Source organism: Gobius niger (assembly GCF_951799975.1).
Source record: "Gobius niger genome assembly, chromosome: 13".
NCBI lineage: Eukaryota > Metazoa > Chordata > Actinopteri > Gobiiformes > Gobiidae > Gobius > Gobius niger.
The window spans coordinates 27,205,451-27,217,845 of NC_136864.1; the positions used below are offsets into that span (position 1 = coordinate 27,205,451).

Here is a 12,395-nt window from a genome sequence, read left to right on the forward strand (position 1 = left end):
GACAGCGGTCTCTGGTGCAGCTTGGTTTCGGTTGGACAGTTTGCTGCTTCCGTGCGTATTATGTCATTGGCCTCCATATTACCACGTGTTTTGCCTTAAAGGGGGGGTATTATGCAAAATGGACTTTTTCAAGCTTTCCATCATGTTGTTATGTCATTCCCTCATTAAAAACATGCCTGAAGTGTTGCCTTGGCACATTCACGTATTTCTGAGTAATCTGTAAAAACTCTGATGGCGGCCATTTTAGGGATAGCTTTGCCTGAGTCCTCCTAGGAACGCCCCCACCTCCTGGAGACGCCTCCGAGCTTTCGTCACCAGCCGAGTAACCAACCACTGCTCCTCAGCAGAACCCCCTCCCCACTGATGCCACAGACAGCGTGTGGAGGGGGCGTGTCGGAAAGGGTCAGAGGTTCTTAAAGAGACAGAGGCCTATTTCAAGACATTCACTACAGCCATTTTGAGAGAGACATTTTATACAAGGCAGTTATTCTAATTTACTGCATTTACAGACCAACAGAATGTTTGGTCATCATTGTAGTGTGATATAGACTGGTGCTATGTGATTGAAAAAAGCAGAATACCCCCTCTTTAATTATTGTTGAAAGTACAAAGTGAAAGTCCCTTCACTTTTAGTCGCACTACAACAGCATCTACCTGGGCAAAGCCTTTCACAAACACAACAGAGCTGATAAAAAGGCTCTGGCACCACCACATCATAATTATCTCTGTCAGTTTTAAAGACGCTGCTGTGTTTTATTTTTAGCAGCCCAGCGTTTCCCCGGAGAGGAACCGCCTCCTCCTCCTCCCTGTCGCCGTCACGGCCCGGTTCAAAGCCGCAGGCCCCACTCATCATGTTTTTTGGCTCCCCGCGCCGCCCGTTACGTCGTCGTCCAGTCTCCTCCACAATGGACAGCCAGCACTTTGTCTTTTAGCCCCACGGTTAATTTTAGCGCCGTCAGATTACGTCCCGTCCTGAGCGGGGCCTGACCTCACAGCGGCACGGCCTAAGCGGGGATTTGACTGGCGCTGTTCAGACCATTTATCTTCCCCCCTCCCCTCCCCTCCCCTCCCCTCCGCGCTGAGGTGTCAGCCCTGGATCCTGGAAGTGCGTCTCTGGGTGAGGTTTTGGAGGAAGTTTGCATGGAGAAGAAGAGCTGAAGAAGTGGTTGGGGGGTGCAGAGTATGAGAGGTCCGGACTGGTCCAACGACATGGAGATGGAAGAAGCTGAAGAGGTTACGGTAGGATTAGCTAAAGTTGGGACTATCAAGACACGTGAGCAGGTTTCTCAACTTTCTCAGCAACAAATGCAGGTTGAATTGTAAAGCTGCTCGAGAAAAATAGTTCTGATGATATTTGCATGTGTTTGAGGGAGTTGAATGCATTCATTTTTTGGATGGGAGACCGTTTGGTAACACCAGGAAGCCTAGAGAATGTAGCGAGTGAGTGAGTGGTTGGTGGTGGTCAGAGGGGCCGATGGCGCAGACTGGTTGCCTCATTACCACCAGTCTACCCCAGGGCAGCTGTGGGTACAATAGTAGCTTACCACCTCGGTGGTGGTATGGCGTGAATGAATAACGCAATGTAAAGCGTCTTTGAGTGTCCAGAAAAGCGCTATATAAAACCGATGCATTATTATTGTTATTTCTGTTTTGTTGAGGTTCATACTTTTATACTGTCAGTGTTCATGAATCATAATAGTAAAACCTATGTTTATGTGTTTAAATAAAAAAATTATGAATTGAAAAACAATATCCCAGCCAGGCCGGTCACAATAACAAACTCTTAAGTACAATATATATGGAAAAAATTGCAATAAACGATGATAGTGCAGACCCTAATGTATGAAAATCACAGTATCTGTGTTATAAATGTACTCGTATATTAACGTGCCTACAGAATGTTGATTTACATTTGAGTTGAAATAAATACGGAGCACAATGAAGCGCAATATGAAGTCTTAAAACAGCATCGTTCATCGCTCATTTATTGAAACTCGGAGATGATCAGAGTGGTCCGACTCCAGATACGACACGATTGAAACAATAGCGGTGCCCATGTGGACGCGCACAGCACTGTATGTAACGCTATGTAGCATGTTTTAAAGTTATGTTTGTATGTTAAGTATGTTAACCTGTGTTACACACAGCACGCCACGAACGCGAGAGCAATATATCGTTACGGAGTACGTGACAAAAGTTGACACAGATTTTTAAACATCCATGTCATTAATACTTTAAAAAAAATTCAATTTTCTGAATGAATCAGTTTGACTCAAATAGATTTTTTTGCCCAGCCCGACAAAACAATGAGCTCATTGAGCATAACAAACACCTCCATTATGTGCATCTATGAGATCCTTTTTTTCCTGAATACATCTTGTATCATGGACACTCTTAAGTGTATTGTGAACTAGTGATGCACGATAATGCCAATTTGAACCGATAACCGATAATTCCGCATGTCCTGATACCGATAACAGATAATGACACCGATAATTATGTATATATATTTGCACTTTGTGACAAGAACTCAATGTAACAGTTCACACTTCTGCCCAAAATGTATTAACTCTACCAAGCAATATACAAGTGTATAAATATAAATGAAATAATGAGTTTTACTTTGGGTTTGAGTCTCCACCTTTTTCTAAAGCTCTGGTTTTTACAGTTCCATCATCTGAGCAGGTCTGTCTCTGTTCATCTGTGTCACATCGTATTAAAAAAAAAGAAGAATATTACTACTGCTACTTCCTCACTAGTATTATTCTTTTTGTTGACATCAATACTGTTACTTTACAATACTGGAATATAGATCAGTATTATAGTATTTCACTGAGTCTAGAGGCGTCCCTGACATGAGAGAGAAGTGATGCCAAATCTGTGACCGATTCAAGTTTGACTAATAATACGATATTACAGCACAAAAACAAGCCTACTCTTAATGATTCACAAAGTCTCTTATGTAAATGTCGCTTTGCTAAGTGCCTATTTGCTTAAAGAACTACTAACCCCTCCTTCCAGAGCCTCAGCGCCAGAGCCTCAGATTTGAAAATCTCAACAGAAAGGGGGCGTTGCCTGGAGGACTAAGGGGCACGCGGGAGGGGTGAGGGGTGGGAGGGGCCTGGGTCTGTGATTGACAGGCTTGAGGCTTCTGACTTCGACGCTGCACCTGCACCGCTCCTCGTAAACAAAGTCCGACCATGGGAGCATGGAGTTCCAGCGAGCTAACTTATTTAGCAACATGTTCCACTGGGACAGCTCGACAGCTCTCTCTACACAGGGGGGGCATCGTGGCAGACAGCGGCCTTGTACCTGAGGCGCTGGCTCATTTATTCCTCTGTCATTTACAAAGCTAGCAGCTTAGCATTGAGCTCGATCGACGTTAGCATCGCAGCTAAGGGACCAGACGTAACTGTCCTGGCTGCTTTCAGAATTTACCGATCTATTTTAGATGTAGACTTTTGCTGTGGTCTACGTGAACATGGGAGATGTATCTCAGTGTCCTCAGCAGAGTGTGTGATATAGAGACGTGGCTAATTGTGTTACAAAGATTTTTATTATAGCAAAGTGCACAAAACATATCACATAAATAAATATATGTAGGCCTGTATTATTGAGCAGGAACACTGTCTTTTTGAAATTGTTTTTGGTTTGCCATTGAAGATGTGAAATAATCTTTCAGGTTATGTTTCTCTAAAGGCTTGACTCTAACATTGTGAACCCAAAGAGCCAGTTAGCCCTAAGTAAATAGCCTGAAGTAATTTCTATAACTAAATTTAGTGAATTAAAGGTTTAACCAACGTTAACACATACACTAAACTACCACTGAATGATGACACTGTAGAGTAAAGACTATAATTAAGTATTTATATGTATGCTGTTTTAGTTGAATATTGAAATATTATAGATCTTGTTTTGTACCAGTTTTCTTACTTGATTCTGCACTTCTGGCTCTTACAACAGTGCAATTTCCCTATTGTAGCACAATTTCTTTGGTAAAACTTACTACAAACTTACTACATCAGACAGCTCATATTTCACTTGAGGTTGAGCTGCATGTGCCACTCACTTGGCCTACATAGATGTGTGCAATAAACAAATTGAACAGACAAAGTTGACTGGTTATGTTATACAATACCAACTGTAATAAATATACATGCAGTAAGTTTTCAGCTTCTAGAAACAGAAAGTGGTGCTGCATACACCTTCCTGTGACATATCTGACAGAACATATACAGGCTTCATTTTTTTTTCACTGCCCACAATTACATCTTGCATGAAACATTGATTTTAATCTATTACGTTGTCCAATGGGCACAGAGTGGTTCAGGCACAGGTGCTTTGTCTGTGTGCTCCTGATATGGGAGAGGATCCTCGACCACACTTTCAAACAGCAGGGCCATTAGTTGGTCAAAGTAGACTGTAAACAAAGCACAAAACATTTGTCCTTGCATTGGTTGTGTTGTTTTTAATGTGACATACCTGAGGTAGCTCTGGTCTTCATGGCTCTCACTGTGTAGTCTCCACGCTTGAATTTTGGATACACTATGGCATACAGCAGCAAAACGATTTGCCTTTTTAATCATAATTCAAGGCACCAACCTGCACCCTAAAATTTCACAAATAAACATTAATATGCAGTATCTATGTATTATTTTCTAAACATTTCAAAGTGCTAAAATAACTCTAGTGAATATTTGTTGAACCTTTAGGATTCATTACCTGGCCAGCATTCCTTTGGATAAGAAGCCCAGACTATTGTGAGAGAATCAGACTATGGATGCCTCAATATGCGAAGTGTGGTATTGTGGGCTTATTTTAGCTTAATCTTTCAAAAAACGTGGTGTTGGAGCCGCTTTCAAGAGCCTCCCTGATGAGGTCATCCTGCTCCAGCTTCCACTGCCAGTTGACCGTATGGATGAGGAGCTTTGCCTGATGCCTGTAGAAGCACTGCTCTGACAGTCCCTGAATATTGAAGGCCCCCAAGAACTATAAAATTAAAACATCTGTTATCATCGGATAATATATGGAAAAATAAAATGTTTTTGTAGTACCTTTGAAATCTGGCTAAAGGATGAGCCGGTGAACAGCACAGCAGCACAGAGCTGTAGGTTTCCAGCTGGGATGTTGTTCACCATGGGCTGACTGGACCACTGACTGGAGAACTCACAGCGAGGACACTGTTGAGTGACCCAGACAGGACATCGCCTAAACAGCTCCAGCAGTTGGTCCTCAAGAACAATATGTTCTTTGTCCTTGTGTGGAGGGACTTCAGCAGGAATGCTATATAAAAGAAAGGATATTTCATCCCTCAAAAAACCAGGACGCTGTATATATTTTTTCAATTAAAACTCTAGATTTTCTTTTTACCTTGAACAGTTCACAGTGCTGGCACTGTCATCAATGTGGAAGCTGGGGTCAGACGCTGACACCTCACACCTTCTCCTTTTTAAAGGTGTAGAGGCTGCTCTGGGACTGTCAGGAAGAGGGATTTCCATCAGGTCCCCTGTCCCACAACCGACGCTTGTGTAAGCGGTCCGGGCTTGAGTAGCTGTACAAAACACAAACAAAATAAACACGTTTAAAATGGCAGTAATTACACAACTTGTGTCTAACTACAGTATATAAAAAAACAAAAGTGTAGACTGTTTTATACATAAAATGACAGTACTGTATAAAGGATAAATAGATTTCACCTTTGCGTCGCCTGCTCGGCTTCACATTGGCCTGGACACTTGCATGCCTTGTAATGACTGGATCAGTCTGGACATTTCTCTCTGCTCACTTTTGGCTGAAAACATAACAATAAATAATATTTATAAAGTGCACACACAAGTGACATGCAAACACATTGTTTGTATTGATGATTTATAGACTTTAGAATATGCCCCCTATAGCAGATCAACCAAATATTTGTATCAGGTTAATTCTGGCTACAGTCGGCTACTAAAAACTTCCAAATGGTTTGGCATTTTGAATAGCTGCGTCCAAATAGGTGTAAACTTTGGTTCACTTCAGAAAACTTGTCAACATGAACATAATTATCAGAATTTATCCTACTTTGTGAACCTGTTCAACAACAATGGCAATAACAACTATACTGATTCTGAAAGCACGTAAGAACAGCTCACATCTGTGAGCGCCCACTGACCACACGGTCCACCTGGAGAGGTCAGCCCTCTCCTCACTGACCACACGGTCCACCTGGAGAGGTCAGCCCTCTCCTCACTGACCACACGGTCCACCTGGAGAGGTCAGCCCTCTCCTCACTGACCACACGGTCCACCTGGAGTGGTCAACCCTCTCCTCACTGACCGCAGTCGAGCATCAAACGGGAGCAGAGCGCACACGGAGCCGCTCAGTTTAGCCTCCGACACACAGTGCATTCTAGCTATACGTTAGCTTTACAGGCTAGCTTGTAGCTACTGTCAAAAGCTACAGTCATATCAAACTTAGATTAGTTTGGTGCTCACTGCTCAGACTCGTGCACATTTGCGCACAGTGTTGGCGTAACTTTGCAGACTGATGCATTAGCAGGCTGCCCCGGGGCAGCGAGTAGACGCGCTTATAACCGGTGGCTGCTGTTCCTCAGCCACAGTGAGCGAGTGCGGGACACGTCGCCTGGAGCTGAGGCTGCAGTGTCTATTTACACGCCATATTTTTTCAACAGATCTACACGACTCATGTGATTGGTATTATCAGAGGCCAAAACAGCGCATTTGTTTGAGACACTACAATAACGATCTATTCTGACGTGCACATAAACATTCTATATACTGTACATGACTCAATCTGTGAGCAAAGTAGCTTCTACTGACAGAAATGACCGGGACAGAGTGAACCAAGTGCCTCTTTTTACAGCAGCTACAATCAATGCAATTATTACCAAATCCAAAATGGGTAAATCAGCATTATTTTTCTCACTCACCTCACATTGTTGGCGGGGCAGCAGAGTCGGTGGGGACGGCCTCGCTCTTCAAACGGAGAAGAGCATAGCCCAGTTCAACCTCGGTGAAGTTGGCGAAGGAATCAACACGTAAAATGGTCTTTGCAAACTCCAGCCCCACTACGCTACACTTCCTCCCCATCCTAACACAGTACAATTAACAACTAACAATTAAATTATACACGATAGAACACTAAAAGCAATACTAACAAACGCCCTAAGCTAAATTGAGCGAACTAATCTAACAATAAAAGCAACTAGTGATTACAACTACAATATTCAACAACTAACACTACTAAAACTATACACTTATTTATAATAAAAAAGCTATCCTAATAAAATCTACCTAAATGCTATGATAACTAATCGCAAACCTGACAATCGATGAAAATATTCTCTCGTTATTCCAACTCCAACTCGCTACGGGGGCGTGAGCGAGACTGAGCCCTTTTATACCCCAGAGCGGCAGGGCCCGTGACATCATCTCTCGCCTCCTGACATCATCTCTCTCCCCTCCGCTAATTGGGTGCCGAATTCAAAAAATCAAATGCAGTACCGACAGTTCGCTGCAGATGGCGCCACACAGACGGTTTGGGACACAAAGACAGGATTTCAACAAATTTGCACTAAATTGTTAAAATAGTGACATATACACGTAGACAACACTATAAGATACCCATTTATACAACTTAGCTAGAAAAAAAAGTTGATTTGGGGGTTAGTTGTTCTTTAACAATGGTGAATACATGAGAGGACCGGTAAGGCTGCAGGTATTTTTCCTCCTCTTGTTACAGTTGTTTGTGTAGTATAGAGGTTAGGCAGATTGATCTGGGCTCGGAGCCAGCACCGTCACAGAGCAAGTCCTTCTGGTTTATTGACAACTTGAACTTATCAATGTCTGAGTGTCTTTCATCATCATGTTGTGGCGGGTGGAGCTACTATTACAATGCAGCCAGTAATGTGTTGCAAGTCGGTGGCAATTAGTATCAGGCAAAAGCGTCTCAACCTGCTTTGAGTTTAGTGGCGGGACCGGGAGACAACAATTACGTTAGCTTTATTGTTCATTCTTCTTCAATACCTTCTGTGCTGAAATGGTGCTGAATATTTCCCCATCCATTTGTGTTGCTCCTTTGTGAATTCAGACGAAACCGCGTGAAATGAGGAATCTTTAGAAAATATCCATCTCTTTTCAGGAACCAACCGCTTCCTGTTAATGATTTGCCTAAATCAAATCCAGCTCAGCAGGTTCTTGTGCAGGTCAATGGTGTAACAGTATAGAAGAGTTTGGGAGGAGTTTTCACCGTGAGAAAAATGAATGTTGCAGATGTATCGTTGTTATTGCGTATAGACGGACACTAATCTGTGCATTTCCTCCAAAAAGAGTAAAAGTACAATAAGGCGTGTTAGAGGTATGGTCGGATGGTGGTGTGTGCAATACTGTATGTGGGGATAAAGTGACTGTGGGCTGTGTTTTGAGCCACTTGTGCATCTTTGAGTAATCTTTGAATTAGGGTTGGGCCATATCGGATCTCATAGCGTTATCGCAATACAAGTTTTTGATATCGTTGTGGACATGATATAATTTATGTGACCCTCAGCTCCATCAAAGCAGCATAAACGCTGACTGTCTAGGACAAAGCGACAGGTGCTTGAAAAGTAAAATGAAATGAAGGATGTAAATTGCTTGAGTAGATCATATTTGCGAGGAAATTAGTACGCCGATATCGTGATGCTTCTTTTTTGTATCGTGATAGAGATTTTAGGCCACATCTCCCTCCCATTCTACTTTGAATCTTCCCCAGTGGCCCCCAAAATATTCTCCCTGAGGCCCTACGTTGTCAGGAAATGCTTTTCTCACCTCTCCATTTGAGCTCAGTCCCTCCATCATGTGAGTAAAAACACTCGCCAGCTCTCAGGATACTGTTTTTCTCTTTATTGAAACGGCTCACTTGTTAGTTCAGGAAGTGAAAGTACTGGATATTTTGTTTCAGCGTTTCTAGATCAATATTGCGTTTTCTAACTCACAAAGTGTAAGATAAAGATAAAGATATGTTTGACATTACCTAACACCTTGCCTGGCCAGCCGCCCACTCCTGGTTTTTGTATCTGTTCAAAAGCAGGATCGTCTGAAACTTTGCCAACAGCCAATCAAATCCCAAAAGTTTTATACTGATCCAATCACAGAGCACGTTTTCTACAATGATGACGAAACCTTCTGTTGGTCTGTAAATGCAGTAAATTAAAATAACTGCCTTGTATAAAACTGCTCTCTCAAAATGGCTGTAGCGAATGTCTTGAAATAGGCCTCTGTCTCTTTAAAAACCTCTGACCATTTCAGACACGCCCCCTCCACACGCTGTCTGTGGCACCAGTGGGGAGGGGGTTCTGCTGAGGAGCAGTGGTTGGTTACTCGGCTGGTGACGAAAGCTCGGAGGCGTCTCCAGGAGGTGGGGGCGTTCCTAGGAGGACTCAGGCAAACCTATCCCTAAAATGGCCGCCATCAGAGGTTTTACAGATTACTCAAAAATACGTGAATTTTTTGCATTTTGCATAATACCCCCCTTTAAATGGACGTAACAAGACTGTACCTGCGTAAATGTTATTGATAAAGTTTTTATTGAGTATTTTCTTCTTGTTGCCATCTAGCAAAAGTTTTTTCGTCCCGTTCCAAACGTACATTGATTGATGAAAAAGTCGCTGCGCATTCACGTTTAATTCTCCTGCTTTTATAATCTGAACAGAGTTGCTAATGACTCCTTGTATCCTTCAGTTTTAGTGGCAAAAACAACGTTGCTCATTCATGAACTTCCTTGTTTACAAAATGCACCGCCTGCATCATATCCGGCTTTTCTGATTGGTTAAAAAACTTTTGCTGGATGGCAACAAGAAGAAAATACTCAATAAAAACTTTATCGATAACATTTACGCAGGTACAGTCTTGTTACGTCCATTTAAAGGGGGGTATTATGCAAAATCAACTTTTTCAAGCTTTCCATCATGTTATTATGTCATTCCCTCATTAAAAACATGCCTGAAGTGTTGCCTTGGCACATTCACGTATTTTTGAGTCATCTGTACAAACTCTGATGGCGGCCATTTTAGGGATAGGTTTGCCTGAGTCCTCCTAGGAACGCCCCCACCTCCTGGAGACGCCTCCGAGCTTTCGTCACCAGCCGAGTAACCAACCACTGCCCCTCAGCAGAACCCCCTCCCCACTGATGCCACAGACAGCGTGTGGAGGGGGCGTGTCTGAAAGGGTCAGAGGTTCTTAAAGAGACAGAGGCCTATTTCAAGACATTCACTACAGCCATTTTGAGAGAGCAATTTTATACAAGGCAGTTTTTTTTAATTTACTGCATTTACAGACCAACAGAAGGTTTGGTCATCATTGTAGTGTGATATAGACTGGTGCTATGTGACTGAGAAAAGCATAATACCCCCTCTTTAACATGCGTGTCACCCATGCCCATCAGAAATCACCCTGATCCCAGACGACACGGCTACCAAACACCTGCATAAAGCATAACACCACCTCTTTAAGTTGCCATGTGGTTTTATTTTTGGCAAGAAAGTGTAAATCTTGGTCGGATGAAATGTTGTTACACCGAATATTGTGATTATACTAAACTGTTGAGATCTTGTGTAGTTCTTCTCGGTAGCCTCGCCTCCAAGAACCGTGAATTAGAATAAAACTGTCCACGTTCCTGACTTAAGGATTGACTTGACTTGTCATTTGGGGCGAACACTTGTATTTGATATCATGCAGCTGTTATTAAACCCCCCCCCACTCCCCCAAATTGATGACGTTTATGACCAGCCCAGCTATAGCGCCACCGGGCTTAAAGTTAAAAAAAGGACGTGCCTTATGGGGTCCTGACTTTGACTTGCTTGAATGGAACACGCACTGGCAGCCTGCTTTAAACCCTACCGTGTGTACGATTGGCCGAGCTTTAAATCCATTCAGGAAGTGTCAGCTAATCCCTGTTTAGTAAAAGTGACGTCTTAAAGGAGGTCAGCGGTGAGCAAGAGCTGGGGTTTTGACTTTGCCTTTTTGGGGAAGGGTTAATTTCAGTTCAAAAATGTGCGGTTTAAAGCAGTACTAAGTAACATTAGTTAGTTAGTTACCATAATAAATCCTTTCCGTAGTCCCTGTGGGGGTAATACAAGTGTTAATGGGATGATTGGAGGGTCTTTCATCTCCCCCTGGTGTCTCTGACCAGAAAACCATGTTTGCAACTTGACTGCCACCGGTGCGGAGAAAGCAATACACACTAATGGAATCACGAAGAAGAAGCTAGCATGCTAACGGGCAAAGCTAACTGCGGGCTAACGTCACTTTAAACAGTATTTACAGCCAAGTTTGAGTGAAAAAAAATATTTCCATTGTATAATTGGATGTACAATATCCCTCTGTCGCTTCGCCTTTCCTGTCGGCATAGTATTTACTCTCCAAGACAATTAATAAGTTAAAAAATCGTAACTTGCTACTACACCTGCAGTTGCGCTTATGGCCTCTAGGGGGAAGAGTTACTTAGTACTGCTTTAACAATAATATTTGTGAGGACAAAGGGCATGGTATTACCTGTGATAAGTCTCTCAGACGTTCGGACAAAGACGTAGACAAAACATAACGACAACATAAAGACGGGATTACTTTTGAGCTGCACGCTGACTGTGTTGCCTGGTGTTGCCTGCAGGGGGACTCCCGGGGGCAGCTGGTGGCAGAGCGTCTTGGTTTGGGCCACAACCTGGACCTGTCCGACACCATGGTCCAACAGAAGCTGGACGAGATCAAAGATCAGATCCGCCGCGAGATCCGAAAAGAGCTCAAAATCAAGGAGGGAGCGGAGAACCTACGAAAGGTAACTCACTTGGGGTTAAGCGGTTGAACTGTTTGTTTTTTTTCCTTTCTTTTTTTTCCTAGTTCTTCATAGTTTGTCTCATTTTCCTCAGGTGACGACGGACAAGAAGAGCTTGGCGTACGTGGACAACATGCTGAAGAAGTCCAATAAAAAGGTGGAGGAGCTGCACCAGGACCTGCAGGAGCTGGACGCGCACATCGTGGTGAAAGACCCGGACGAGCTGCTCGGTAACTACAGCCCGGATACGCTTTCTGACAAACATTAACCGCGGCTTTCGACCCGGGACGAGCACTGGTTTGGTTTTATCTGCTTGTGTGTAAATGCAGCTGTCAAGTTGCTTCTCAAAAAAGCCGAAGGCGCTCGAAAACTGGTTGACCCTGGATATCTTTTGACTTATCAGGGAATTTCTGCATTCATTAACGTTGCTCTAGTTCAGGCTGTATTTCATTATTTCATCGGTTGGCGAACAAAAGTACAACGGCTGAAGTGAATCGGTGGCTTTTCTCTTTGCAATTGTTGAAACACGTGCAGGTGATAATTGACGAAGTGTATATTTAGAGCGGGCCCCGGCAGCAGCAGCAGCCCTC

The 12,395-nt window shown here is 43.2% G+C and overlaps 1 protein-coding gene across 1 annotated transcript in view; it reads left to right on the forward strand.

The window, feature by feature from the left end:
* pkn2a (protein kinase N2a) overlaps nucleotides 1-12,395 on the forward strand; it is a 67,337-nt gene that overhangs the window by 13,101 nt on the left and 41,841 nt on the right. Inside the window, exons 2-3 of the mRNA XM_079570049.1 lie at nucleotides 11,644-11,808; nucleotides 11,900-12,035. Of these exons, the coding sequence (XP_079426175.1) occupies nucleotides 11,644-11,808; nucleotides 11,900-12,035 (301 nt within the window). The remainder of the gene's footprint in view (nucleotides 1-11,643; nucleotides 11,809-11,899; nucleotides 12,036-12,395) is intronic.